The 27,942-nt window shown below is 42.0% G+C and overlaps 1 protein-coding gene and 1 long non-coding RNA gene across 4 annotated transcripts in view; one reads left to right on the top strand and one right to left on the bottom strand.

Annotated features, from left to right (window-relative positions):
- The window catches only part of LOC141766278 (uncharacterized), a 33,038-nt gene extending 8,401 nt beyond the window's left edge, over positions 1-24,637 (bottom strand). For both annotated transcript variants that reach the window (XR_012593607.1, XR_012593608.1), the window contains exons 1-2: positions 24,441-24,637; positions 3,059-3,175 (exon numbers count right to left, since the gene is read on the bottom strand). This is a non-coding gene — a long non-coding RNA (uncharacterized LOC141766278). The remainder of the gene's footprint in view (positions 1-3,058; positions 3,176-24,440) is intronic.
- Positions 2-27,565, top strand: LOC141766277 (ras-specific guanine nucleotide-releasing factor 1). Of its 2 annotated transcripts, none has more exons than XM_074632968.1 (27): positions 2-716; positions 5,389-5,495; positions 5,797-5,944; positions 8,185-8,277; positions 8,360-8,613; positions 10,369-10,448; positions 10,582-10,775; positions 12,648-12,757; positions 13,880-13,998; positions 14,623-14,789; positions 16,244-16,307; positions 16,672-16,814; positions 16,947-17,029; positions 17,132-17,380; positions 19,605-19,975; positions 20,065-20,184; positions 21,880-22,050; positions 22,246-22,352; positions 23,150-23,262; positions 23,359-23,419; positions 24,507-24,610; positions 24,704-24,788; positions 24,874-25,071; positions 25,154-25,233; positions 25,327-25,444; positions 25,549-25,617; positions 26,377-27,565. In XM_074632968.1, exons 1-27 carry the CDS (start codon positions 210-212, stop codon positions 26,467-26,469), a joined length of 4,008 nt encoding a protein of 1,335 aa, XP_074489069.1. In that variant the 5' UTR covers positions 2-209; the 3' UTR covers positions 26,470-27,565. The 2 variants fall into 2 exon arrangements, with proteins under 2 accessions (XP_074489069.1, XP_074489070.1); XM_074632969.1 differs by having other exon boundaries at positions 3-716; positions 14,623-14,783.
- The last annotated feature ends 377 nt before the right edge of the window (positions 27,566-27,942 follow it).

Here is a 27,942-nt window from a genome sequence, read left to right as displayed (position 1 = left end):
CGTCATGTGACTTCACCCAGCTCTGCCTAGCTCAGCACCAACACCAAGCACCAAGCCTCTACTGCTTTCTGGAGATTTCATGTGAGAGAAAAGGGACGAACCCAGAACCCCCCCTTTTCCCTCTCATCTTGCGTTGTTTAGACTCTTTTTTTCCCCACCTTTCTGTCTTTTTTATCGGATAATGTGGACCTCTAAAGCGTTGGGAGTATATGACAAAAGATTTTAAGGATGCTGGACTTGTGCTGCTCGTTTCCTTCCTCTTCTTCTTTGACTTAAATGCCAACGCAACGGTGAATGCAGTGGACGAGCCTGCTGCTGCTGCTGCTGCAGACAAGTCTTGTCTTTCTTTGATTTTGATTTTTTCTTCAGAAGGATGTAAAAAACGACAGTGCGCAAAAAAGCTGAAGAAGAAGAAGAAGTCTCCTCGTCTCCTCCTCAAAATGCAGAAGGGAATACGACTTAATGATGGTCATGTCACCTACCTGGGGCTTTTGGCGAAAAAGGATGGTACGAGGCGAAGCTGCTTGAGCAAGAAGAGCTCAGACAACACGAAATGGCACACAAAGTGGTTCGCTTTGTTACAGAATATGCTCTTTTATTTCGAGAACGAGTCCAGCTCTCGACCCTCGGGATTATACCTGTTGGAGGGATGCATATGCGACAGGGCGCCTTCACCAAAACCTTCACAGTCAGCCAAGGAGGGCTTGGAAAAGCAGGTATGGAGAGCACACACACACACACACACACACACACACACAGCCTCTCTCTGCACCCTCTCTCTCTGCTTTATTGTTTTTCAGGCTTCGTGTTAAACATTTTCCTGCAAAACGCCTGCATGTGAACTATTTTAGTCTCTAGTTTCTTATGCGTATTTTCATCCAATCGCATGATGACCTCAAATCCATGCGCAGCAGAATAATAGCACGAGGTTCCAGATTGCTGTATTGCACGTTATGTAATCCATGCATGGCATTAATGATGAGGTAACAATATTAACACCTAATGATATTACAGCAGCCCTGGCAATGGGCTATGCAGTGTTTTTTGTTTTTTTTTGCTTTAGGTTGCAGCAAAGCTTGAGGAGCTTGATCCTTTTTTGTTGTTTTATTGGTGCTGGGAGAGTTTTCAGTGGTGCATGAAAATGCAAATGGATGTTTTTTTCTTATCAGGGTGATGCATTTTGCAACCCTGGTTTTGGTCACATATTTTGCTTTCGACTCTCAGTCATCATCTTTTTTTTTTTGACGTTTTAGGGCGGAGAGTGATATACCTAATGCTCCCTCCAATAAAACATGCAAAAAAAAAAAAAAAAAAGTTGTTGCCTCAAGGTTTCCATCTTGTGGTGAAATGATGGAATTACAGCTGAAGACACAGCAGGGTGCCAGTGATCAGTCAGCTCTGATCTAGATGACCTGAATGAAGTCTGGACTTTTTTTGATTTTGCATTATAGATAGAAATTGTTTTACTGCTTCTTATTAGTGGTATCTTTAATGAAGACTATCACACATTGTTACGGTGTTTTAACATGTAGCAGGATTGATTTATCCATTCCATCTTAAAAGATCTCCTCTGGCATGCTTCTTAACTCAGCAAAACGTGAGCTGCAGAAAGGTTGTTGACATTGTTGTTGTTGTATAAACAAGTGGAGGAACATAATGCTTCGCTGCCACTGGGCTCTCCTCTCTCCAGGCTCTGTGCCTGACTCTGTCGGCAGGGCTGCAGTCCAAAGTGAGTCCATGAGGCTCTTCCTGTGAACAGCTGCCTTTGTGCTGACAAAGCAGAATGCAACACACTGGCTAATGTTGCTGCTCTCACAGTTTGCTTTAATGCCACACAAAAAAAAAAAAAAACATGAAAGGATTTGGGGTTGTTTTTTATTTTCATCAGCAGTGCGGTTTCCTCATAAATGTGAATGTGAACACGCTGAGAAAAGCCTGATCAATAGATGGACTGGATTTATGATCAATCGAGAGACGCTTTGTGTTCTGTGAATCCTGTTTGCAGAGAGTGAAAGCAGCCGAGAGGAGCACAAACAATGAATGTGATTGAAGAGTTGCCTCTCATTGTAAACAAACAAACATCCTTTTACAAGGATAAATAAGAGTAAAGAAGATATCACCTCTCTATCTCCCATCCCCACCTGGATTCTGTGCAAACGTTTTAGCAATCCACCATAATCCCTACATTATATTTATCCTCAAATGCAGTTAGTGTGAAAATGATAATGCGTTTGAGCCCGAGGTTTCTATGGCAACCCTTATTTGCATCCTAAAGAATGATGCAGTTGGAAGAGGCGGGGTAATGGAGAGAGAGAGAGAGGAGAGAAATAGTGTGTGTCGCATCTCCTATTAATGTGAGCGCTATCTGGGCTAAATGTGTTCCTTGCAGTACTTCGGAGGGGTCAGCGTCCATTTATAGAAAACACAGCTCGCTCACACTTCGACAAATAATGCAAGAAGCTACGGGAGCAAGAGGTGGTTGATTTGGTGCACTGTAAATCAAAAGATCTGACTAAGTATGATTGTGTTGGTGTGGAGAAGGCTGACATCCAAACTAAAGCCCCTCATTAGAATGAAAGTGGATGCAACACGTATAGATCTCCAGGGCATAAACTACTGTATAGATCTCATTATGTGATTCAGGAAAGTCCTTTTACACTATTGCTGCAATAAAACTCAGCTGTTTGTCAATCAGAATCAATTATACAAGACAAAAGAATTATGTCTAGTTAATTATTTATCCACAGCACAGCAAGACTGACAAGTGAGTGTTGCCCCCATAACAAAAAGATCATAGATTTAAGAGCAAATACTACCCAAGGATCTACAGCATATGATCAATGCCGTATCAATCTCATATATCTCTGTTAAGATCAGTAATGATTTTTAAAAGGTGCATGACTCAGCCGTAAACATAAAGCAGGAAGCAGACAGTGTGCTTAACATCGCCTCACACCAGACACTCACTGCGCTCTCACAGAGATCATGAGGGAAAACTACAACAACATGCATGCCTCTCTGCCAGAAATAGATTTTTCTTTGACGGTAGGATGAATACCTAATGAATGTGAAGATGGAAGAGCAGTCAACCATGAATAATGATCAGTCGCAGGTTGATAGGCGCCTGTTGAACATCTGCAGGCCAAAGATTAGAGTCTGGTCTCCCTCAGCACGCCTGGAACAGTCCAACAGGAAAGATGACATTTCACTTATGGGAGTTGTGGTATCGTTTTATCATGGCTCACTTTCTAGTTTAGATTTATTTATTTGCACAATTATTTGGATATAAAGTCCTCCCCTATTTCAACAAATTTAAAAAATGGCATTAAAAGCAAAATAAAACAAACAAAAAAACAAAGAACACATAATACATAACACAAAAAATATCTACCTGTATATACTCAAAAACTAAGCAAGCATAAATAGTAGTAAAAGAAAAGAAAACTGAGAAAAAACAAACCCAAGAACTACATTTAAGAACATCCAGAAAGCAATGTTAACAAAAGTGAAAAATAATTTGTGTAGGATTCGGATCTGCTCCAAAATGTAATGGGTTCTTCCTTGGCCCATGCTTCACCCTTCAGCTAAGTTTCATGAAAATCAGGTCAGTAGCTTTTCCATAATCCGTAATAAATGCTGACAAACAGATAAACCAAACCAAAAACATAACCTCCGTGCGGGAGGTAATTAAAGGAAAATTGCATTTATAAATGAAAGGGATGTATTATTCTTTCCTATGAGAAAATTATTTTCACTATTTGTAAGATATAAGCTATTTTTAGCAGCCGCTTGGACACTTTCTTGTTTTTAACTTACCCAAACGTCCACACTTTGCAAACATCAGTATATTTGTTGTAAAAGCAATGTTTGCTATTTTTAAACTTAAACAAATAATTACATCGTTGTGTCATTTAACCAGTGATAGCAGAAGTGTTGAGTCCTATAAAAAATGTTTTGTTTAAAAAATGTTTTTAAAGCTTCAGTAGGCAGAACGTTTTTGGCATCATTGGGCAAAAATCCCATAATAACCTTTCAGCATATTGTAATTCAAGTGCTCTGAGAGAAAACTAGACTTCTGCACCTCCTCATAGCTCTGTTTCCAGGCTTTAAAACATCTAGCCTGTGAGACTTTAGCCAATCACAGGTCATTTCAGAGAGAGAGAAAGTTCCTATTGGCTGTTCATTCAACGGAGGCAGCTGTCAATCACTCGCAAACTCCGATCAAACGGTCAAACTAGGCATCGCTGATGCCTATTTCTTGCCTCAAATGTTTTCAGAAACATCTTGTAGTGTACTGTTTAGCTGTAAAATGAGAAAGTTTGTGACCCGGCAGACATGTTGAGATCTGTTGAGGAAATACCAAGCACCGCCCACCAGCACACTTTCTCATTTTACAGCTAAACAGTACACTACAAGATGTTTCTGAAAACATTTGAGGTGAGAAACAGGTATTACAGTAACATAATATTAATTCATATTTAATCAGCGCTGCATAGTTTGACCGTTTGATCAGAGTGTGCGAGTGATTGACAGCTGCTCAGAGACGGCAGGCTCCAGCTCGGCTCTGATTGGTTGTTGTTTTTTTGTCTGTGAAATCTTGCAGATAGCATTAGGAGCACCAGAGGACACAGAGGCACATGATTTTTTTCAAATGCACTACTGTCAGGATATAGTGTTTTATAAAATTAACTTTTTTTTAATTATATTTGATCCAATTCTACGCACTGCAGCTTTAATTATTATCAGCAAAATGTTACAGTATTTATTAGCAAATGTAAAATAAGCAGAATGGCTCCTTATATGAGGAAATAATATAGATGTTTTACAATTTGAATACCCCAAATTTGACCCTATTAGTGACCCATGCTTAATCTATGAAACCTTAGTAAATTACTTAATAAATAGAATAATTAAAATGCTGATAATAATAATAATAATAATAATAATAATAATAATAGGCCTAATTTAGACCTTATTTTCAGTTGAGCTTCAGTTGCTAGGAAACAGATATCGCTCAGTTATGTAATTGGCCGTGGCTCCATCCTCCATGTCTTATGGCATTTCCTCCTGGGAACCAGAGACATCCCAGGAACCGAGCTGGGGGAGGCTTCCCTCACTGTGCTCCATCAATTGCACTGGTGGGCGAGGAAGATGTGGCTTCCCCAGGCCCTGTGTGGTTTTAAATCACCCGCTTGATGTCGGCGGCAGCGAGGCAGTGGAACAAACACAGACACAGAAGCGGTGGAGAAGCTTCAGTTAAGCCGCTATATAATAGATTTATCTAGAAGGTATGCAATAATGAATGCTCCTTTCTGTGTAGAACATAAAACATGTCAGGTTAATGATAGTCCTGTTGTTTCCTCCCCCTCCCCCTCTTGTTTGTTTCAGTACTATTTCACCGTCAGCTTCACCCATGAAAACCAAAAGGCGCTGGAGTTACGCACAGAAGATGTAAAGGACTGCGATGAATGGGTTGCGGCAATATCACACGCCAGGTAAAGGCACACATCAGTGAAATGTGCAGACACGGCAATTAGACGTTGAATTAGTCAGTGGAGGGTAAGTTATCTCTGACTGCTCGGTCTGTAGGGGATGTTGCCATGGTTTCATAAGCGGGGTTAAAATATGAGGAATGACAGAAAAATGCTTTGTTCACAAGAAAAACCTGATTGCTTTGATGTGAGATGAAACTACACACACACACTGATGTGAAATTCATTACTCAAGCTGCAACCGTGTGTGCGTGTGTGTGTGTGTGTGTGTGTGTGTGTGTGTGTGTGTGTGTGTGTGTTACAGTTACAGAAACTTGGCCAACGAGCATGAGACTCTCATGCAGAAGTATCTTCATCTGCTTCAGATTGTGGAGACGGAGAAAACAGTTGCTAAGCAACTTCGACAACAGATAGAAGATGGGGAAATAGAGATTGAAAGGCTTAAGTCAGAGGTAATACTCACTGTGATGCCTTTACGCTGAGGAGGAGGGTCGTAAACAAATACAAATACATTATTCGGATTTGAACAGATACGAACAGCGTACAATTTTGCAGTAATATTCAATCCCCCTGTCCTTCTTCTCAGAGTCATACCTCTAAACACACCTTGCTACAATCAGCTGAAATCACTCTTTACAGGGGTGTCAGGATCTCCGATCATAAAAAGGCGCTCCTCATAACTTCAGATCTTGGCTCATTGTCATAATTTTTCTTCATTATCAAAGTAATCCAGGTGATTGTTGTCTGTACAGTATGAACAGGAACTGCTAATAGACAAACTCACGTAAGGCCATTAAATAGGCGTCATCGGTTGTTAAAAGGCTCCATAGATGTGGATCAATAGGGGCCTACTATACCTTATATTAGGTTTTATCTTCTATTCACATGGTAGATCACTGAAAGAAGGGAAAAAAGAACACAGCAGCAACCTCTAGCGACCACAGTAATTATGACAGGAGAAGAAGCGAAAGCCGGGCGCCCTAGTATAGACAGCATGAAACTCCATATGGGGTGGAGGTCGGGACGATGGATGGGAAACAAAATACGGGGATTTCACCTAGAAGACCGGGGTTTGCATCCCGTGTGAAACCAACGACGTGTTTGTTTCACTTTTGAAACTGTTATTTTAAACTGTTTTTGTTTCCTAAACCTAAAGAAGCCTTTTTGTTTGTGTTCAAAACATTTCGTTTCATTCAGTCTTACATGTTCGCTTTCACTTTTACAACATAGTAGGCGCAGTAGGCCCCTAATTACCCACACGTATGGTGCTTATAGTGACCGATAACGCTCATTTAATGGCCTGATAACAGTCAAATCAGGTGCTTTTTCTCGTGAAGATTTGCCCAAATGTAAACAAGTAGGCTACAGGCTAAAAACACACATCATTGAGGTTCATCCTCAATTACTTCTCATCAGTCTTCATCAGATTTATTGAGCAGATCAGGATGAAGCTTGACTGATGGTTACATTTTTATCTCATGGTCCGATATTGAAGCCTGACACCTTGCCTTGAGCGACTTGAGCTGAAGATAGGGACTCTCTCAAACATGCAGGCTAATGGGCCGAGAAAGACTTTCAGATTTTTATCAATAGCTGTTTTATCAGAGATGCTTCAGATCAACTTTATTATCTCCCCATTATATAGAAAAATATGAAGAAAAATCATGCATTGTGGCCCTTGTTTTAGATCCAAATACACATGTAATTGTAAGATAAACAGATACAGATAGTAGCCCTACTCAGGAGTATCTGTCTGAGCTATTTTAGACGTCTGATGGTGGACGTTTTACTGTTAAAATATTCAGGATGTTGTCCTCTCTGACAAAACCATAATAACCAACAGGATTTTCCATCTATAGACAAATGTGTGGCAGCCACACACAATATCAGTCAGACCTGCCGTAAATAGACGTCCTGAACTGGCACAATAATACTATATTACCACTTCTTCTTGAATCGCACACTCGTTCCTATTCAAAATGTGTCTGCGTCCCGTCCTCTCTCCTCGTCCTGCCAGCACAACAAATACCAGCTGAACCAGTGGGGAAATGATGGATTATGCTGTTCATTATTGTTATGTTTGTCTCATATGTGTATAAAGTAGTGCGAGAGGACAGAAATGGAAACACTGCTCCGTCACAGAGAGAGAGACGTGTTCGGGGCCAACCACGCTCCACTTTGCATCTCCTCTCAGAAACAATGCCTCCAATAGGGCTGCGTCCCCGGCTGTATTCTTCAGATCAAATAGTCATTTTACTTTAATGTGCAAATGTGATGCTTGAAATCAAATTATGTGCTGAATATGCATGAACACGGCTTTATATTGCATCTCTTCTATGAAATGCAATGACAATTAACTCTCTCGTCTCGTCTACAAAGTAAATGGAGACACTTAGCTTCAAACAGTTCACGGGAGCTCCAGTCGTTTTTTTTTTTTTTTTTTGGTCAGCAGCCTGTTTACCTCTCGTAAACATGCAGGACAGTTTGGTACATGTTGCATTTAAATGACCAATGTAAATAAATATTGAAGCAGAGGTACCAGCCAAGTGAACACAGCTAGTTTAGTCAGGCTAATGTCTCAGTGTTGACAGTGCTCACAGGTCCTGTCCTGTTGACTCAGTCGCTTTGTTTACATGCTGGTACAGTAAGTGAGAAGTGTGTGAGTGGGAATGATTGCTCTTTCCTGTGGCAGATCTCCGGGCTGCTCAAAGACAACGAGAAGATTCACAACAGCCCTGCAGCCACCCCAACCGATGACGATTCAGAAATCAAGAAAATCAAAAAAGTAAAGATTTAAATCTGTCGTTAAATTTTTAGAGTATCTTAAGATGCTGCATGGAAACTGACTACACCCTTTAAAACCTCAGGTCCAAAGCTTCCTGCGAGGCTGGATCTGCAGGAGGAAGTGGAAGACAATCATCCAGGATTACATCCGCTCGCCACATGCGGAGAGCATGAGGAAGAGGAACCAGGTGGTGTTCAGCATGTTGGACTCGGAGGCCGAGTACGTCCAGCAGCTTCACATCCTGGTGAACAACTTCCTGAGGCCGCTGCGCATGGCAGCCAGCTCCAAGAAACCGCCCATCACCCACGATGATGTCAGCAGCATATTCCTCAACAGGTTGGATCCTCTTGTCCCACAGAGGTCTTACATTATTGCCTTACAAAATGTTACCATCTTAAAAGGTACCCTGTGGAGTATTTTTTAACACTAGTAGCGCTATGGAGCAGAAAACTAGATTTGTTTATATCTCGTGCACATGCGCAATTCCCCTGATCACCGATTGGTGGCAGTAATTGGTCAAGAAACGTAACCATGCGCCATCAAAAGGCAAGAAAAGAGGAAGACTGCTGGCTAGCAAAATGGATGTGAAATATGCAGATTGAAAAATACTTATCAAATCAGCTTCGCAAATGTTTTATGAGGAAGGAATTGCATTCAATACATATTACCGCAAGGATACATACAATGCGTTACTTGCATGTCTTCTCTTACAGTAAAAAAATCAACATTTAATGGTTCTCTATATGATATCAAGAGCATTGATATAGCAGCAAACAACTATTTGCTATGCAAAGATATAGAGGAGTAATGTCTACCTGAGCAGAGAATGAAGTCACTCTCCCTCTGAGTGTGTTGTAGTCCGAGCTTCTCCTCACTTTGTTGATATAGTCGGGCTGGCCGTGCTTGCCTTTTAGTGTATTTCCGTGCATGTGAGCATGTGTGCCCCACTGGCTACCTCACAGCTGCCACTCTGCACTGTGCTCATACGGCTGTTACAGCTGCACCCAGGAGACCAGTGTTTGTGTCCCGTGTGAAACTAAAAGTAACTGGTGACTTATTTTGTCATGTAGTCCCGTGAGTCCCGTGATCGCTAGAGACGTTAGTCACTCAGTAGTCACATGAGTCTTACGTCAGTGAAGTTAACGTCAACCACGACCATTTCCTAAACCTAAATGAGTGGTTGTGTTGCCTAAACATAACTTCCTGTCAGTGAAGTTAATGTCAACCAAACCTTGGAGGGTGGGTACTTCCGCAATGGCAATGTCAGTAGGGACAGCGTTATCAGCTGTAACCGGCGTATGGGAGCAGTGCAGAGCAGCAGCTGTGAGCTAACCAGTGGGGCACGCTCACATGCAAAAACTTGAAATAAAAAGGCACGCACGGCTGGCCGGGAGATGTCAACCAAGGTTTGACCTGTTGTTGTCTAAACCTAACTTCCTGTGTAAACGGGAGTTTATTTTGAAAGGGCATTATGCATGTAACGAGCGCATATTGACACGCTGTCCCTGGTCCGTCCAAAAGTAACGCTAGAGGGGTGCCTCGTGCGTCGGTCTCCGATGCCGAGGGGCACTGACCAAGTGGCGGTATTTGACGAGTTGGGAGTGACAATGTGTTGTGCAGAGGCACTGGAAATGCTCCCGAGCTCGCATTCAGCACCTTTAAAGGTTATAAGACTTAGTGACGTGTACTCTATTTCAACCTCAATATAAATTTCTCACTGACATTACACAAGATGTCAGGAAGCTGTATGCTGTCTATTGTATCATCTAGACCGACTAGGATTCTCTTATTTTAGGTTCAAGGCTCCAGATTTGAGTTTTGTGTCCCTTCAGATAACTCTTTGCCGGACACACAGACAGTACAATGAAGACAGCAATCCGCATGCACCCTCATTGGTCTATTCAAAATCCACCCACACACTCATCCAAGCACGTTCATGCTCAAAACCTGCACACCCATGCTCTCGTACACACTACCTGCCGGTGTCAGGGCTTTCCTTTACCACAACGTCACTGGATGTTGGCATCATTATGAACACAAACTCTGTATTTGTTTGAGAAGATAATCATTTTTTCTTTCTTTTTTTTCCAGTGAAACTATCATGTTTCTACATCAGATATTTTACCAGGGTCTAAAAGCCAGAATAGCGAGCTGGCCAACATTAGTGCTGGGTAAGAAACGTTTCATTTTCATAATGTGATCATCATTGTGAAGCACGTTCAGAGTGTGAACTATGATTAGAAGAAGCCTTCAGTATTGTTATTGTCATTGCTACAGTATCTTGGTATTGATCTCTCTCTCTAGCCGACCTGTTTGACATCCTGCTGCCAATGCTGAACATCTACCAGGAGTTTGTGAGGAACCACCAGTACAGCCTGCAGATCCTGGCTCACTGCAAGCAGAACCGAGACTTTGACAAGCTGCTGAAGCAGTACGAGGCCAAGCCCGACTGCGAGGAGAGGACTCTGGAGACCTTCCTCACCTACCCCATGTTCCAGGTGAGCTCATTTGTCTCGCTGATATACACAAGAAATAAAGCCAGAGCCATTTGTTTGCTGCGAAGCTGCAGCCTGGAGCCAGATTTTGTCGTTAATTCTGAGCTCTCGCAGCCATTCTGGGCCAAGTTCTCCTCTCCATATAGAAATGTTACCTTTGGGCCGTATAATTCACCATCTTAGTACTAGCTGGCTATAGCTATGCCAATGAAACCCAGTTGTAGCTGTCGGTAAAGCAGTTGGCCGCTTTGTTTTCTGGTTATTCAAAGCTGGATGTCTTTTAAAAGGCACCGTCTGTGAAGGCAAAATGCAAAACTTATAACTGGAATCTGCTATCGCTCCCAAAATGAATGACAGGTCTTATTCGTCTACAAGTTCAATTCTTAGAATATTCTTTATATAGTGTACCTGTAATGTATGTGGTCACTAGATTTATTACACAGCTTTTTCATTTCACTGCGTTCTACAGTCTGTTATTTCTTTATAGCAGACCATTGCTATGTATAACAGACCGTTGCTATGGGTGCAGTTCTGATATCGGACTCTGGAGGCCTTGTAATAAGCGGGATAATGTACAGCTAGCGGGTCATTGTTGTGAAATAAACCCCGACAGGGTGATGCGGTGGACCACGACACGAACACATATACTTTATCCTCCTGTCTTCTAATGCATCTTGTCACTTTTAACTAAAAAAATATTTTAGTCCAATTTGCAACCCATACTAATGGTATTTTAATGCTTGTAAACATTGAATTTATACAGTACATTAAGTTATGATCTGCTGTAAACTTGTCTTACCCGGCGAATATCCTAAAATGGGACACATCTTAAGGCCCAGACACACCAAGCTGACATCAAAGAACTTGCGGCGATGAAAGCCGACTGTTGCGTCGCCTCACATCGCCTGTGTCTTGGCCAACAAGTTGCATTTGAACACACTGCAAAGACGACAGCCGAAGACCAGTTTGCACGTATGTTCTGCGCCTGCATTAGAGGAAATAACTCTCCACACCAGCAGGCGGCTGTAGTCTGTATTCGTCATTCAAAAAGGGAAATTGGAAGACCGAGGACTGCGGATATACAAGCCGTTGTTTTGATACGTACATGAAACAAAGCACCGTTTGCCGACCATTTTTAGACCACTCTCCCTCCCCACTTAGCTTCATTCCAGATGGCCATGTCCTTGTGCAAATATCCGTGTGTTGGAATGATCAGACGACATGAAGACGACAAATGAAAAGAGTTTTTTACTCGTTGGCTTGCTTTCCTCACATCCGTTTCTCTTCTCGTGCGCTGATTCAACAGCCAATCAGAGTGATTTCCTTCACCGTCGAGCTCCACCGCCGATTCTTTAACCAAAGCAATATTTTCCGTCATGTGTTCTGGCCTCCATTCTGGCCGTCGTGGCTCAGTCAGGACTTGGCTTCATAGACCCGCCTCCTTCCTGAGCGCTCATTGTCTCTCTGAGCGATGTCCCATATTGTAGCATCGCTGATCGTGAACAGGAACAGCAGGCATTTGTTTGCTTTTGCTCAGAATATCCCTGTAGTGTTTTTCATGTCTATAAAAAAGGCGGTTGTGTTTTTGGAGCTCAGTCTTTAATAACAGCTCCTTTCTGGCGAGACACGCAGTTTGCCGACAGTCCACTCTGCTGGGGCCTACTGCAGGCTGTGCTGTGTTGATAATAAATTTTGCTGATGAGTGTAGATTGTGCTCTCCACTGATCTACTTCTCATTAGTGTACGTGCACGTTTGGCACGTGTATATTCCTGTGTGTGCATCTTTGTGTTGTTGTTGTTGCTACATTTCTGCATGCATGCAAGTGTTTATATTTGAGTCTGACTCCCCTGTTGATGTCCATTTTGTCTCTGTAGATTCCCCGCTACATTCTTACGCTCCACGAACTTCTGGCCCACACACCCCACGAACATGTAGAGAGAACTAGTCTGGACTACGCCAAATCTAAGCTGGAGGAGCTTTCCAGGTACTTTCATATAATAAAGTTGAAGACAAGACTCGCATGGTTTCTCAAGAGTGACATCACTTTACACGACATAAAGGTTTGGTTTCAGACACAATAAAGTTATTTCACCAAAAAATGCCCTGCATTTATATACATTTACATAAATCTAGTAAATCTAATCTCATTAAACAAACTACCAGTATGATGAAGCTGGTTATCCTGTTTACTGTAATAATGGCAGTATAACAGAAAACAGAAAACATTTTAAGTTGAATATTAGCTGTATATAGAAACATAGAGTGAATTATTAGTTTTTTACCTGTAAAAAACATGCAGATATTGTAGTACTTTTTTAACCCTGAGTAGTATCTGCAGTATGTAGCCTGATGGTACATGTCCACAGCCTCCATTCTCTCCACACTTCCCATTCATCGTCTATGTAAGCAGCCGTGCAGTGCATTCTGGTAGTGTGGCAGCATGATTGGAGAGATGGGGCGTCACCTTGGCCACATAAAGTTGAAGTCTAGGCTACTTTATGCAAATCACAGGCGTCCGATGCGACTCGCCGCCTCTGGAAACTCCAGAGAAACTTTTAAACTAACTGTTGTCGATCTAAAATAAAGACAGATTCAGCAACTGCATGGCTTATTTCGGTGAACTTTTTTCGTGATACATGAGAAAAAAGTTTCCAAACGAGCCACCGTGTTTGTTCCGGTTTGAAAGCTGGGAGCAGCAGCCAACAAGGGGAAGCGTTCGTCCAATCAGGTGCCTAGTGTCTAGTGGCAGCCCATCAAGCGTCCAATGCTGGGGAAGCGAGGCGATCCCTCTCGATAAAAAACGCCCCTGTGGACATGTGCCATGAGAGACTCAACACATAAATTATGACATGCACTCGCCTATTGCTGTAAATGCACGCATAACTGAAGGTGTCCCAGGTAACTTTCTTTATTTTATTATATATTATTTATTTCATTTCAGAAATTTGGCATATGAACAGTCAGTGGACATTTTTTTTTGAGATTTTACTGAGTCAATCACACTGAAACTATAAAAAAAACATGGTAAAGTCATAAAATGAACATTTACAGTAGGATTTCTTGTGTTTCTTGCTTAATTGAGATTTTAAATGTCCTTTTTCCCCAGAATCATGCACGACGAAGTGAGCGAGACGGAGAACATCAGGAAAAATCTGGCAATAGAGCGCATGATCGTAGAGGGCTGCGAGATTCTCCTTGACACCAGCCAGACATTTGTAAGACAAGGTAACGCCTGCCTTCAAGTGCTGCAGTTCAGATCCAAGCAAAGAAATCTCCATTTCCACAGAAAAGCAGAATCATGGCAGAAGGGGGTGTGGGGGGTTCCTGTCCCTCCTCACCTGTCTGACAGCCTGATCTCACAGCTTCAGCTCTGCATTAAGGGGAAATACCCATAAAAAGACCCATGTCTCTCTCTCTCTCTCTCTCTCTCTCTCTCGCTCTCTCTCTCTCTCTCTCTCTCTCTCTCTCTCTCTCTCTCTCTCTCTCTCTCTCTCTGGGGAACGTGTGCTCCTCCTCGTGAGGAGAGTCTTTAATTTCCAAGTGTAATTAGACTGTTCAGAGGCAAACTGATGATGAATCTGGGACTGTAAATGTCACACGTCCCCAACAGGCCTTGGTGGATGAGGAGAGGGAAAACACAAATGGTAGATTATTTAATCCTTAGTGTGACTCTACATGTATTCATATGTAGAAGAAGGCAAGACAAGCAATTTGATATTGTCTCTCTCTGTTATTCAGTTTCTCCACTGCCCGCTCCTCTTCCTCTTTTGCACTTATATATGGTCTTTCTCCCTCTCTCTTCCTCCTTCCTCCTTCTATTTGCACACACTCTTTTATTCCCACATACAGGGTCTCTCATCCAGGTGCCGATGACCGAGAAGGGCAAGATCACCCGTGGGCGACTGGGCTCTCTGTCTCTGAAGAAGGAGGGGGAGAGGCAGTGCTTTCTCTTCTCCAAGCATTTAATCATCTGCACCAGGGGTTCTGGGGGGAAGCTTCATCTCACCAAGGTGAAGGTGGGCCTGTAGTGCTGCTGAGCTAGCAGTGGAGCTGCTCCTTATTTCAAACATCACAATCCTATACGGGCACTGCAAAAAAAAACTGAATCTCTGAGCTAAATTGAACGGATTAACTGACAGGAGACGAAAGCTGCAGGGTTAGCGATGTCGTGGCATTTATCAGTGGCAATGACCGCTAGAGCTATACAGTCTAATCGGCTGACTTGTGAGGTGTTTCAACATTTTTAACCTACAATAACTGCTTTTTTAGGCCACTAGGAGGCAGTGGATATACGACATTGTCATTGTCATTTATCGTAAAAATATTGATCAGAGCCACTTTAGAATTATAATCCGTAATATTTTCATGAAATCAAAACACTGTTTGTGATACAGGGTGATCATTATTATCTCTGTAGCTTTAATTGTTGGTGGCGGGGTCCGCCATTTCCACACTAGATTGAAATTGCCCTCACACACACAAGGGATTCACAGGAACAACACATTCTTACTCCCAACTCGTCGAATACCGCCGCACGAGGTACCCCTCTTGCGTTACTTTTGGACGGACCAAGGATGACGTGTCAATACACGCTTGTTACATGCATAATGTCCTTTCAAAATAAACTTCCGTTTTTACAGTAAGTTAGGTTTAGGCAACACAACCACTTAGTTAGGGTTAGGAAACAGTCGTGGTTGACGTTAACTTCACTGACTAATGACTCACGTGACTCACAGGACTGACGATACTGACGAGTCACGTTACTAACAACTAATGTGACAAAATAAGTCAACATTACTTTTAGTTTCACACGGGACACAAACACTATTAATACTACGTCACTTGCTCCGACTGTCGAATAATGCCGCGAGTCGGTTTACATTGGAGTTAGTTGAAAGCTCGGTTCATCAAATACTGTTGCTAAATGGTGCCTCTGTGCGTCAGTTCCCGATACCGCGGAGCGCTGCCCAATTGGCGGTATTTGACGAGTTGGGAGTGAGACCAGGTTGACCGGAAATGAGTGGGGTCATTAATAATCGTATGTGTCTTTTTGAAGACTTGTTCAGTGTGTTTTGCAAATAATTTCAGTCAATCATACCTTGCATTTGATTCTTCTCCCTTTGACAATGGATAAAAAACCAGAAAATAAATTAAAAAGTTAAAACACTTTGAATACAAAAGGTATAAAAACTTTGTCAATATATATATATATATTTTTAATTTATATAGGCAGTAAGGATGCTGCTAGGCCTTTTTCACAATCACATCTGTATTTTCACTTTGGAGGATATTTCAAAAACTAGATAATATAAAGATATTTTATAATTCTAAAATTCACAATATAGCAGTCAGTTGATGAACCTTGAACGTGAAGGTTCAACTGTAGTATAAATGTTATAAATGTATGGTAGCTGCAATGTCAAAGAGGCTGAAGTGATGAAACTAAATGTATATTGTATGTTGTTTCCAGAATGGAGTAGTCTCGCTGATAGACTGCACTCTTCTGGAGGACCCTGAGGGGACAGATGATGAGTGTGAGTGTTTTATTCATATAGCAGCCAACAGAGATATGCATCATATGTACCATGTGTGCTAATGTATATAATGTATTATTACTACAGTGTTATTTAGAATTATTAATATTTTATAATTCACATTTGGAACAATTGACAAAGTGCTCGAAAAGTAGGCAGTAAAGCCACTAGAAAGTAATACAGACTAAATAAATGTCAAATGATTCCCCTATTTTTAGCCAAATTCTTCTTTTTTTCGTAGTTTCTTGTTAAAGTAATACAATATAAACACTTGAAATGTATGCCTTTTTATGTCTTTACTGTTAATGTGCATGAATTTATAGAGAAAGTGACATCTAGTAATGTCTTTGTGTTCGCCTCAAAGCCAAATCAGACAAGAGCGGCCAGGACATGGAGCACCTGGACTTCAAGATTGTCGTGGAGCCGAAAGACACCCAGTCATTCACAGTCATCCTGGTGGCGTCCTCCAGGCAGGAGAAGTCTGCGTGGACCAGTGACATCAGCCAGGCACGTCAACACACATCACAGTCTCCAGCAGTCAGGCGAGAAGCCGAGGATGTCGGCGGAAAGCCTGCACGTTACAACTAACTAACATTTCCTCTGTCCTCTCCGTTTACTCCTACTGCATCTGTCCCACAGTGCATAGACAACATCCGCTGCAATGGGCTGATGATGAACGCCTTCGAAGACAACTCCAAAGTCACAGTGCCACAGATGATCAAGTAAGCCTTATTTTTATAAGCAAAAAAACAAACAAACATATTTTGCAGCCTTTTCCTGGAATGTATATAAAATTTCACTCCTCCTTTTAATTTTCTGAGCAGGTCAGATTCAAGTCTGTACTGCGACGATGTGGACATCCGCTTCAGTAAGATGATGAACTCCTGCAAGGTGCTGCAGATCCGCTACGCCAGCGTCGAGCGCCTGCTGGAGAGGCTGACCGACCTCCGTTTCCTCTCCATCGACTTCCTCAACACCTTCCTGCACTCCTACCGCGTGTTCACCACCGCTGACGTGGTGCTAGACAAACTCATCACCATCTACAAGAAGCCCATCAGTGCCATCCCTGCTCGGTGAGTCACGTCACATGTGGACGGATTTGAGTGATGTAAGGTTGTTGACGGCGGTAACAATAGACAAACACATTTTATTTGTTTTGTTTGGCATCCTTCAAGACTTTACCATGTTGTGTAAAGATGAGATTGAAGCTTTGTCATCCTCTCATTAATGCAAGGCATGTGCAGGAGCCAAGGAGCTTGCAGGTTTAGAGGATAACTTCAGTATTTTTCAAACTGGGCGCTAGTTACCCATGATTTTGTGTCAAGGGACTTACAGGGACAAAAATGTGAAACTGGTCCAGTATTGATGGAGAACGCCGCAGCAGCCAGCCGCAAAACAAGCTGCAATGTAATCCTTTGGGGCAACCTGGTACCGTCAGTTTACATCCACTAAAAGTGCTTGTTTTTGCCACTGACAGGCTCAGACTATTATTATAAGTGTCTGACAACTTTATGGAGAGGACCCTACGTTTTTCTTACCTTTCGCTTGATCTGGTCCATTTGTTATTGTGTGTCTTTTTCTGAAATGTCGCGTTGCATCCACATTGCAATTGAAATCATCGAAATATTCAGCCATGACATAGAAAATATTTTAGCTAACACTAAGCTACGCTTTCTGTGCTCCAACACAACAAACTCTGACAACACCGGTGTCCCCTGGCACTCCTCTCTCCAACTCTCACTCACGTTTCCGCCGTTCTCTCTTCCGGCAAAGAGTCACATGACACAATGACTGAATGGAAAGTGAAAGGTAAGAAAAACATTTCATATCTCTGTAGGGTCCTTCCTATAACATTGTCAGACTCTTATAATAACAATCTGAGCCTGTCAGTGGCAAAAACGAGCACTTTTAGTGGATGTAAACTGAGAGTACCAGGTTGCCCCAAATGATTACATTACAGCTTGTTTAGCGGCTGGCAGCTGCAGCGTTCTCCCTCAACACTGGACCAGTTTCAGAGATCGATGTCCCCATTGGTCACTTAGACACAAAAACAGTTGAAAACGACCAAAGTTATCCTTTAACCGCAGTGAAATAACTCGTTTAATTCTGTTTTTATAGCCAGAAGTTATGAATTTGTGTTAGTTTTTACATATAAGAAGGTTAGATTCCCTTGAGGAATCTCACTTCAAACACAAAGGCAAAACATGCTCTACAGCAGCTCTTACAAACAGTGTAAAACAAGAATAAATCAGTAACTTGGAAATATTACTGATTGACATTAACCTCCATGTGAATAATACATTTTGAAATGGCCACATGATTGATGACCATGTGTGAAATTAGTTGTTTGTTGTGTGATAGATAGATGGCCACGTCCTATCTAATTTGTTTCCAGCAAGTCCAAAGAATTTAAATGTAGGATGGATGTGAGGAGGGGGAAATGTGAGTCTGGATATTTGTAATGTGTGTTACATGTGACAGTATTAGTGTCTACATTCTGTATGTAACACTGGAGCGGTTTAGTCCAGTGCTCTTCGAAGCTTTGTGCGTGCATTTGGGGAGTTTGTTTTGTTGGTTAATGTTAGCACAGAGAAGCAGCAGAAGGAGCAGTAGAGGAAGACGGGCTCTCGGATGCTTCAGTATCACTGTGTGTGTGTTTGTGTGTGTATTCATGTGTGTGTTCAGTGGTCGAAGGCAGTAATTGGGTTCAGTCTCTTCTGCCTGCCTGGGAGTGTCTCAACTGGGCTCTGTCGCTCTATGGCAACCGACCTCGGTGCTGCAGGACCCCACCCTCCCCTCCTCTCCTTGTCTGCAAAAGATCCATAGTGTGAAATATTGACGGCGTGTTGCAGTGGGGGCTAACTCGCCGCTCTGCAGGCCTATAGAGCGAGGGCCCCACTGTGGGGTTCAGATCACGGGGAGCTCCCCATGCCCACGCCCCTGCAGCATGCTCTCCCGTGGCGCTTCTCATGTCACTGTGAGACACCTACACTTGGTTGCTTGTGTCAGCAGCGGCCATGCGCACTATCACTCGCTGTGCTATTTATGGGAACCCGTGAGGTCGCCAGGAGGGTGGCAGAGAGTGGGAGAGGTTTTTCTGCAACACTGCAGCTTGTATCCTGCTCTAAAACGACGAGACACGGCTGCACAGAAACCTCGGGTTGCTGGGCTGACTCGGTTTGCATAAACTATTTAGGAGGTGTTGTGTATTTAGCTAAGCTATTAAAACATAGAGACAAATATCAAAGAAAAATATTATGTCCTAAATTCAAATGCATATATCCTCCCTCGATGCAGGTCCCTGGAGTTATTCTTTGCCAGCAGTCAGAACAGTAAACTCCTGTATGGAGAGCCTCCCAGCTCCCCCAGGGCCAGCAGGAAGTTCTCCTCCCCGCCTCCTCTCGCCATCGCCAAGAATTCATCCCCAAACCGCCGGCGCAAGCTCTCCCTCAACATCCCCATCATCACTGGGGGCAAAGCTCTTGACCTGGCTGCCCTCAGCTGCTCCTCAAATGGCTATGCAAGCATGTACTCGTCCATGTCCCCATTCAGCAAGACCACCTTGGACATCAACAAGCTGTATGTGTCCAGCCCTGTCTCGAGCAAAATCCCAGATGAGGGAGAAGACAAGAAGGATAAGGTGGAGGACACTCCAGCGAGCAAACAAGGTAAGTCAGCAAGAGCTAATCATCAGCAAATTATTCCAATTTTGATTTGCAGGAATGATGTTTTTTATTGATCTGTGTTTATGATACAGATCTCTCCGTACGAGAAGAAGATGACAATGATCAAAACCAGAGTGATGAAGGGGACCCAGAATCCTCTCCCATCAAGTCACCAACCACCCCGAAAAACGTCAAAGGCAAAAACGCATCAGGTACATTGTGTCCTAAACATGAGCAGTGACATAATTACAACTCTCTACACTAACATGCCACCAATCCAATGCACCAGCCAACGAGTAACAGACATAAAGACAAAGCTTGTCGCTGAAAATATTCTTAGGTTTGGAAAAAGGACACACTTTACTGTCTGTAGTGTATGGATTCATTGTTTTATATGACAATTAAAGCTCTCACTTTGCAATGGTCAATTTGTTAAAGGAGCTAAATTCGAAATTCAGAGCATATCTATTGCTTCCACATGGCGACGGCTGAGCGGCGGCTAGCAGTTAACGGTGCTAACAGCACGTGTAGTGCAAACAACGGCAACAGTGCTGACAGAGCTAACAGTGTTAACCTGAGGGGGAACCGCAGGGTGGGTGCTATGCTTCCGCGACAACGCCTTCGGTCAGGTCGGCGTTATCAGCTGTCTTCACATGATAAGAGATTTGCCGTTCACTCACCGCGAGGTAGGGCGCAGAGACTTACAGAGGCAGCAGATAAAATATCTCCCCAAAAAGAGCGCAAGGAACGTCATTCACCGTTCCTAGGCAACAACAACGGTTGCAGCTGTTGCACCTCATTGGTGAAAGCGGCAACAAGGTCAAAGTTAAAATAATTTTAACTTTGAGCTTTTGAGTTAAAATAGCGCAGCGCTCGGTGGCAATATCGAGCGGTGCGCCACGGCAAGGGTAGCGCTTTCGCCTAGTTGGACAGCACCGCTCTCCCCATAGGAAAACAATGGCAAAGCCAGCGCAGAGCTATTTTACCGCGGATCATGTGTAAACAGCTTAACCACAGTATGAGTGCAGTGCAGAGCGATGGCCATTAGCTAGCCAGTAGGGCACGCTCACATGCACTAAAACGCACGATTTGCCGGCCCGGCTATGTCAACAAAGCACAGAAAAGCTCTGATAACTCACGCAGAGGGAGAGCGACTTCATTCTCTGCTCAGGTAGACATTACTCCTCTATATCATTACATAGCAAATAGTTTTTTGCTGCTATATTAATTTCTTTTGCAAAAACAAAAACCTGCACTGTGAAGCCTGATTCATATAAGACCTAAATTGGTCGATGGTTATGATCATGTGGAGAAAGCCAATGCTTGGCTTCAGTAGGTGTTAGGGAAAACTTGTGTCATAGCAACTACATCAAGAGCGTGTTTTCCCTCCCGCCCCCACTAATGAGGCTGTTTAACTGGAGCCAAGATTATCTCTGTACCTTCGAAATCTCATGACAAAATCACACAATAGATTTTAAAGGAATCTATTGTGTGAAGTAAAGAAGTAAATTGTGAAGCAGAGAGTGTCTCACATGGTGTAGGGCTGGTGTATGTTCCCAGGATTTAAACATAGCAGACTGCAGAGAATCTGTTGATTCCTCTGTTATGCTGATATTTGGTGGCTATATTTAGCTGCAACCATCTTGAATATCAAAGCCTCTTGTAAAGGAAAGTCTGGAGGGAAACTGTTGTGTTGGCCTGCAGTGCCCCCTGGTGGACGCTTGTGTAACAAGAAGCAGGTCATTCTGCAGTCAATTCAGATTCAGTTATATAAATAATGTTTTACCAACAGTAAATTTTGAGTCATTTATAATGTGTTATGTCTCTCCTCAAACTGACCACCATCAAAATCAATCTCCTGCCAGTTTCCAGAGGGTTATTGTCTCTTTATCTGTGCTCCCCTGTAGAGTTCTCCCTGTTTTCCTACAACAATGGCATGGTGATGTCCTCGTGTCGAGAGATGGATAACAACCGCAGTGCCCTGTCTGCTGCCTCCGCCTTTGCTATTGCCACAGCTGGAGCCAACGAGGGCACGCCTACCAAGGAGAAATATAGGCGGATGTCCCTCGCCAGCACTGGTACACACACCTATTCACTATCCCATTAGGGCTACACTACAGTTTCAGTTACAGGTTAACATAACCAGGCTGCCAAGAATCGCAAAGGTCAACTGATATTAGATTGATGGATTCTCCAAACTTTGTTGCTCTTCGTTGCCAAAGCTGTATCTATCATAGTGATGAGAGCTTCATGTGTGGATGTGTTTTCTGCAGGCTTCCCAACAGATCAGAGAAACGGAGACAAAGAGTTTGTGATCAGACGAGCAGCGACCAACCGAGTCCTGAATGTCCTGAGGCACTGGGTGTCCAAACACTCTCCGGTAAAACATCCCAACACAGTTCAAGGCACATTTGTAGGCAACGCTCAAAACCTGCTGGAACACTGACATATTAATTAGGGGTGTAAGAAAATATAAAACATTGTGATATTATGTTTTGTAATACTGTACTGATTCTACAAAAACACTACAGATTTTTAATTAATAGTTTACATGCAAAGATTAACTCAGTCAATATTTTATATCATTTACAAAGAGATGTGCTCTCTCAGTGTATGGGCCCTCTCAAAGTAGTGATATGATGTTGGATTTTACAGGGACTTTGATAAATGCAAATGCAGATCCCATTGTTCTGACTGCATAAAACCTTTTTTTACTCAGATTTTATGCATATTGTGGTGTGTTCTTTATACTATGACAGTTTTCCTAAAATTTGATTTTTAAATTCACAATATATTGAATCGTAACCCTTGTATCACGTTATGTATCGTATTGCCAGATTCTTGCCAATACACAGCTTTAATATTAACGCTGGTTTTGTTTACATATTCAACATGTGATAAGCAAAACCCGTTTTCATTGCATTCAAAACTGCACATCTTCCACCTAGTTATATGTACGTATGTTAATATGTACGTATATTGCACGGAGCCGTTTCTTTGACTGTTGAAAGTCATTTTTTGTCGTCAATAACAGATGAAGAAAACTGAGCAAGAATTGATTCGCTTAAAAATATAACACATTTTAAAATAATATCTAAAAAGCAAAGAATATCACAAGTGGTGATAAAACTAATTATACTATGTATGTATGTATGTGTGCTGTCTGCCCCTCTCCAGGACTTTGACAGCAACAATGAGCTGAAGACTAAAGCTATTTCCTTCCTGGAGGAAGTGATGCATGACCCCGAGCTGCTGACCCAGGAGAGGAAAGCTGCAGCCAACATCATCAGGTATACTGTTGTGTACCGTTACAATTTATTATATGCTAACTCAACATTTGAAAAGATTAGCTTCAGAGCTTGACCTTCTCTTTTACTGTCTGTCAGGACTCTGACTCAGGAAGACCATGGTGACAATCAGATCACCCTTGAAGACGTGACACAACTGGTGAGTAGAGTCAGTAGCTGCTGTTAGTAAATATTTAGTGTAGAGCAGTTTTAAAGCTAAATAATGCAAATATATTCATATTTATACCGGTCTACCAGAGGCACAATGTGGGGCTGATGGAGGAGAGCACTTCATCCACATTAGGGCTGATTATTTTCATTATCTCGATTGTTTCGTCTATAAAATGAGCAAAAGGTGCATCTCCAGATACTTTGTTTTTTTTCCAACCAAGAGTCCAAAATCCAAAGATATTCAGTTTACTATCAAAGAAAAATGGGAAATATTCCCATTCAAGAAGCTGGAACCAGGAAGTCTGTGGCATTTTTTTCTGAAATAGTTAACAATTGTTAAAATTGTTGTCAATTAATTTCCCATCGCTTGACTAATCGAATCGACAAGTCGTTTCAGCTGTAATCCACATTAAGTGAAAAATAGATTTGCGCAGTTGAGGTGAAATTCTGAGTTCTTGTCTGTGAGCTGGGCGATATGGCCAAAATCTTCTATCACAATATAGGTCATTTCATATCTCGAACTATATGCATGTTTTCTGGTAGTTCAATAAATAATGAAGTAACCGCATTGTAAAGTCTATTTTTGTATACTACTGTGTGACTTGACAAATGAAAAGTACTGAGTATTTTCTCATTTAATTAAGAACTTAAGTGCAAAATGAACAGTACTTATATATATGTACAGAGTAATCACATTAAGACAATAGTTTAACTGAGTTTGATCAGATTTTCTGAGAAACTTGAGTTAGTATGTGCTCGTAATTGTGTATCATGAAATCTCAATATATGATTTCATCACAACACGATTCCATTGAAAGACGATAAATTATCATATTGAATTATCGCCCAGCTCTACTTGTATGTACATTTCTCTACCCAGAGAGAAATCAGTGAACCATTGCTCAGTCTAAAGAAAGCTTGACATACAGGCCTTTAGATATGTCGGCCTCTCATCCAACTTGTTGTAAACATCCAACATCACATTAACTTCTGTTCTGTGTTTCTCTTACCTGTCACTTTGTGCTGAGTTGCCTGGTCCAGTTTTAATGATGTTTGGGTTGTTTTGTTTCTCCTAGATGGGAGAAGGGAAGGTCGATCCCTTCGAGAGCCACTCTGCGTTGGAGATCGCCGAACAGCTCACTCTGCTGGACCACTTGGTGTTTAAGGTCATCCAATATGAGTGAGTGCTGTCACATCTCAGCTGTACATGTCTGTGCAACAAGAAGAACACAAGGACCAATTCAGTGTTTTCTGTTTGCTCATCTGTCAACAGGGAATTCTTTGGACAAGGCTGGATGAAGAATGACAAAAATGAGAAGACGCCGTACATCATGAGAACAACGAAGCACTTCAATGATGTATGTTCCGACTCATCTTCTCTAACTTTTAGTGATTGTCAAATAATAATAATATTGAGTATTTGTTTTCTCTCTTTCTTTCAAGATAAGCAACCTTATTGCCACAGAGATCCTGCGCTGTGAGGACGTGGTCACTCGAGTGGTGGTCATAGAGAAATGGGTGGCCGTAGCCGACATCTGCCGCTGTCTCCACAACTACAACGCTGTGCTGGAGATCACCTCCTCCCTCAACCGCAGCTCTGTCTTCCGCCTCAAGAAGACCTGGCTCAAGGTTTCCAAGCAGGTATGTATCTCCCTATGTATTGTTTAAGCTTTTCCTTCCTATAATGTGCATTAATTGTGCTCTTGATAACCTTTTCTTCAAGACAAAGGCACTGATTGACAAGCTGCAGAAGCTGGTCTCATCAGAGGGGAGGTTCAAAAACCTGAGAGAGGCTTTGAAGAAGTGAGTTCAGTTCAAGGACATAGTTTTGTACTGGATCAGTAAAGCAAAGCGTGTGGTACAAGTGGATGATGTGTTTGTTTTTCATCCCACCAGCTGTGATCCTCCCTGTGTGCCCTATCTGGGGATGTACCTTACAGACTTGGCTTTCATTGAGGAGGGAACGCCAAACTACACCGAAGACAGCTTGGTCAACTTCTCGAAGATGAGGATGGTGAGATGTTCGGTGTCCTGTCGCATATGAGACTCAGCGAAAACGTGTGTTTTAATTGTGTGCATATGTTCAAAATGTAACATTGTGTTTCTCATGTTTTTCAGATTTCTCACATCATCAGAGAAATCAGACAGTTTCAGCAAACAGCATACAAGATTGACCTGCAACCAAAGGTAAACAAAACTGTTTTGGCTTGTGACGAATGCAGATGCCAAGTGCTCAATTAGTTTCACAAACACCTGTCCAGAGAAACTCAAGGTGCTTTTGAAGAGCTGATCACAGAAATATTGTACATAACACAAATTTGCCTCAAGGAGCTTTACAATCTGAACATATGACACCCTCTGTCCTTATGCTATGTTCACACTACAAGCAACAAAGCTACAAAATGGCCAAACTCCATCGTCGTCGAGTCGCCGTTGAAATGTTGCTCAAGCACTCGTTGACATAGTTATGTTGTTAAATAGCACTGGGAACTGGCAAACATTAGAAACAAAATCTGAAAAATAGACATGATTTTGTGTAGCATGACTATATTTTTCTGCTTTTCTCCTGTTAACTGTCTTGTGTTGTAAACACTTGGTGGTGGTCCTGACATCCTGACTAAAGTATTGCAAGTTAAACTCGACGGATTGTATGACAATTAGAATTTTTTTGTTTCCTATGTGAATTGCTAGATCATTTTCTTCTTCAGGCCTCTAAAGATGTTATTAAAATAAAACAAAGGGGGTAAAATGACTCATTAGTTAACCTGGTCGTAACCTATAGACATATGATACTGGTGATGATGGGTCACACACTAGAAAAGTTGGGAACTACTAATGTAGACAATGAACAATAATGGCTGCTTAGCTGTTTTGTATTGTTTGAAAAGTGTAAAAATCTATTTCAATGAAAGAAAATTCCTTAAACTTGCATTTTTCATGTTGCAGGTAGCCCAGTATCTACTGGATAACAGCTTTGTTCTGGATGAAGAAAGCATGTACGAAGCCTCACTCAGAATTGAGCCTAAAGTGCCCAACTGATGGGGAAGTTGGTCCTCCACATTATTTTCTCTGTTAATATTACACATCAGTTAACAAACACATCAACTTTTGTATAGTTGTACATGTTTAAGATTTGCTCTTCTGTACAGTAGATGTTTAAGGTCGACACCTTTCAGTGTATATTTTTCGTTTGTTACCGTTGCCATGACGCCACCTGCTTTAAGGTTGTTTTTTTAATTTATTTGGGGTATTTCAAGCATAATAACAGAGGTCCCTTTGCTTGCACACAACGGTGTCTTCTCAGTGACCAATGACATTATTTTGCATCATCTCATACTGTGTTGACTTTGCACTTTCTGAGCACTCGCGCTGCCGGCCGTTGTTCTCTTTGCTTGAGTTTAATCGATGACTGAGTTTCTCTGCAACCAATGTAGCATTGTAAAAATGTAACTGCATCAAATCAGGTAAAAGAGCACAGAGAATATATTGACGATAGGGAACAATGATCAGTGGAGATGACAGCGAGGTACCTGAAGCATAACCGTCTCTGTGCTTCCCAAACCAAAACAAGAAGGATTTCTTCATTTCTGCTCACTAAAGTCAGAGGTTCCCAACCGTTTTTGTTTGTTTACACTGGGGACCGTTTTTATACTGACAGTGTCATTGTGGACCAGCCCAATGGAATGAAACCTAAAGGCAAAACAAAGCTACTAATACTTATGAGTGCTCAATGTGCTGAGGATGGGAAGGTTACCTCACATACTCAACAAAACTAATAGTCTGCAGTCATGCTAGCAGCTCTGTGAGGCTTCACTTAGGCACAGCCAGTGTTGCCAGATCAGATTAACAGTTTCCAGCTCAATCACAACTTAAAAGCACCCACTTCAATAAAAAACAGCCCAAATCATATCCTTGCCAGAAACCCGTGGAAAACTGTAAAACCATACGATGTGCAATAGAAAACACATCATAAGCATACAAAGCCTCATATCTGCATCAAATAACCAAAGATATAAAATGTTAGATAAATAGGCTATAGCATCCCACAAAGAGTGCAGTCAGACAACTAAATACACAAATTCCCCTGTCAATGCCAATGATGATAACATCAAGTTAAGTAGCTCATCCCTTATCCCTAACACAGCAAAGTTTACTGAATCTTAAATCCGTGTTTTTGGCCATGAAATGACAGCTTGTTTGGTAATATTGTTTCCACGATATTTTCAAAACCCAAATGCTGACAAAAAAAATCATTCATCTATCAGCCCAATGCTATTTTTCTCAGCCCAAATTAATGAAAAGTGGACCAACTGGGTGGAAACTAGCCCAACACTGGCAACACTGGGCACAGTGTGGACTTGAGCCAAACGCTAACATCAGCATATGCTCAAAATAACAATACTAACATGTTCACCATCTTTGTTTAGTGTTTTAGCATGCTAACAATTGCTAATTAGCATTTAACTCAAAGTAAAGCTGAGGGAAGATGATGGAAGTGTTTTTAATTTTGCA

This window comes from Sebastes fasciatus, chromosome 4 (genome assembly GCF_043250625.1).
Source record: "Sebastes fasciatus isolate fSebFas1 chromosome 4, fSebFas1.pri, whole genome shotgun sequence".
Taxonomy (NCBI): Eukaryota; Metazoa; Chordata; class Actinopteri; order Perciformes; family Sebastidae; genus Sebastes; species Sebastes fasciatus.
Note: the sequence above shows the minus strand (reverse complement) of the source record. Positions and strands in the feature narration are given on the sequence as shown.

What these genes read in the sequence shown, in the direction of transcription:
- LOC141766277 (XM_074632968.1), top strand. Translation starts at nt 210, where the DNA reads ATGACAAAAGATTTTAAGGATGCTGGACTTGTGCTGCTCGTTTCCTTC. An exon ending in CTGGCCAACATTAGTGCTGG is followed by an intron (nt 10,449 to 10,581) that starts GTAAGAAACGTT and finishes CTCTCTCTCTAG; the next exon opens with CCGACCTGTTTGACATCCTG. An exon ending in TCACCTACCCCATGTTCCAG is followed by an intron (nt 10,776 to 12,647) that starts GTGAGCTCATTT and finishes TTGTCTCTGTAG; the next exon opens with ATTCCCCGCTACATTCTTAC.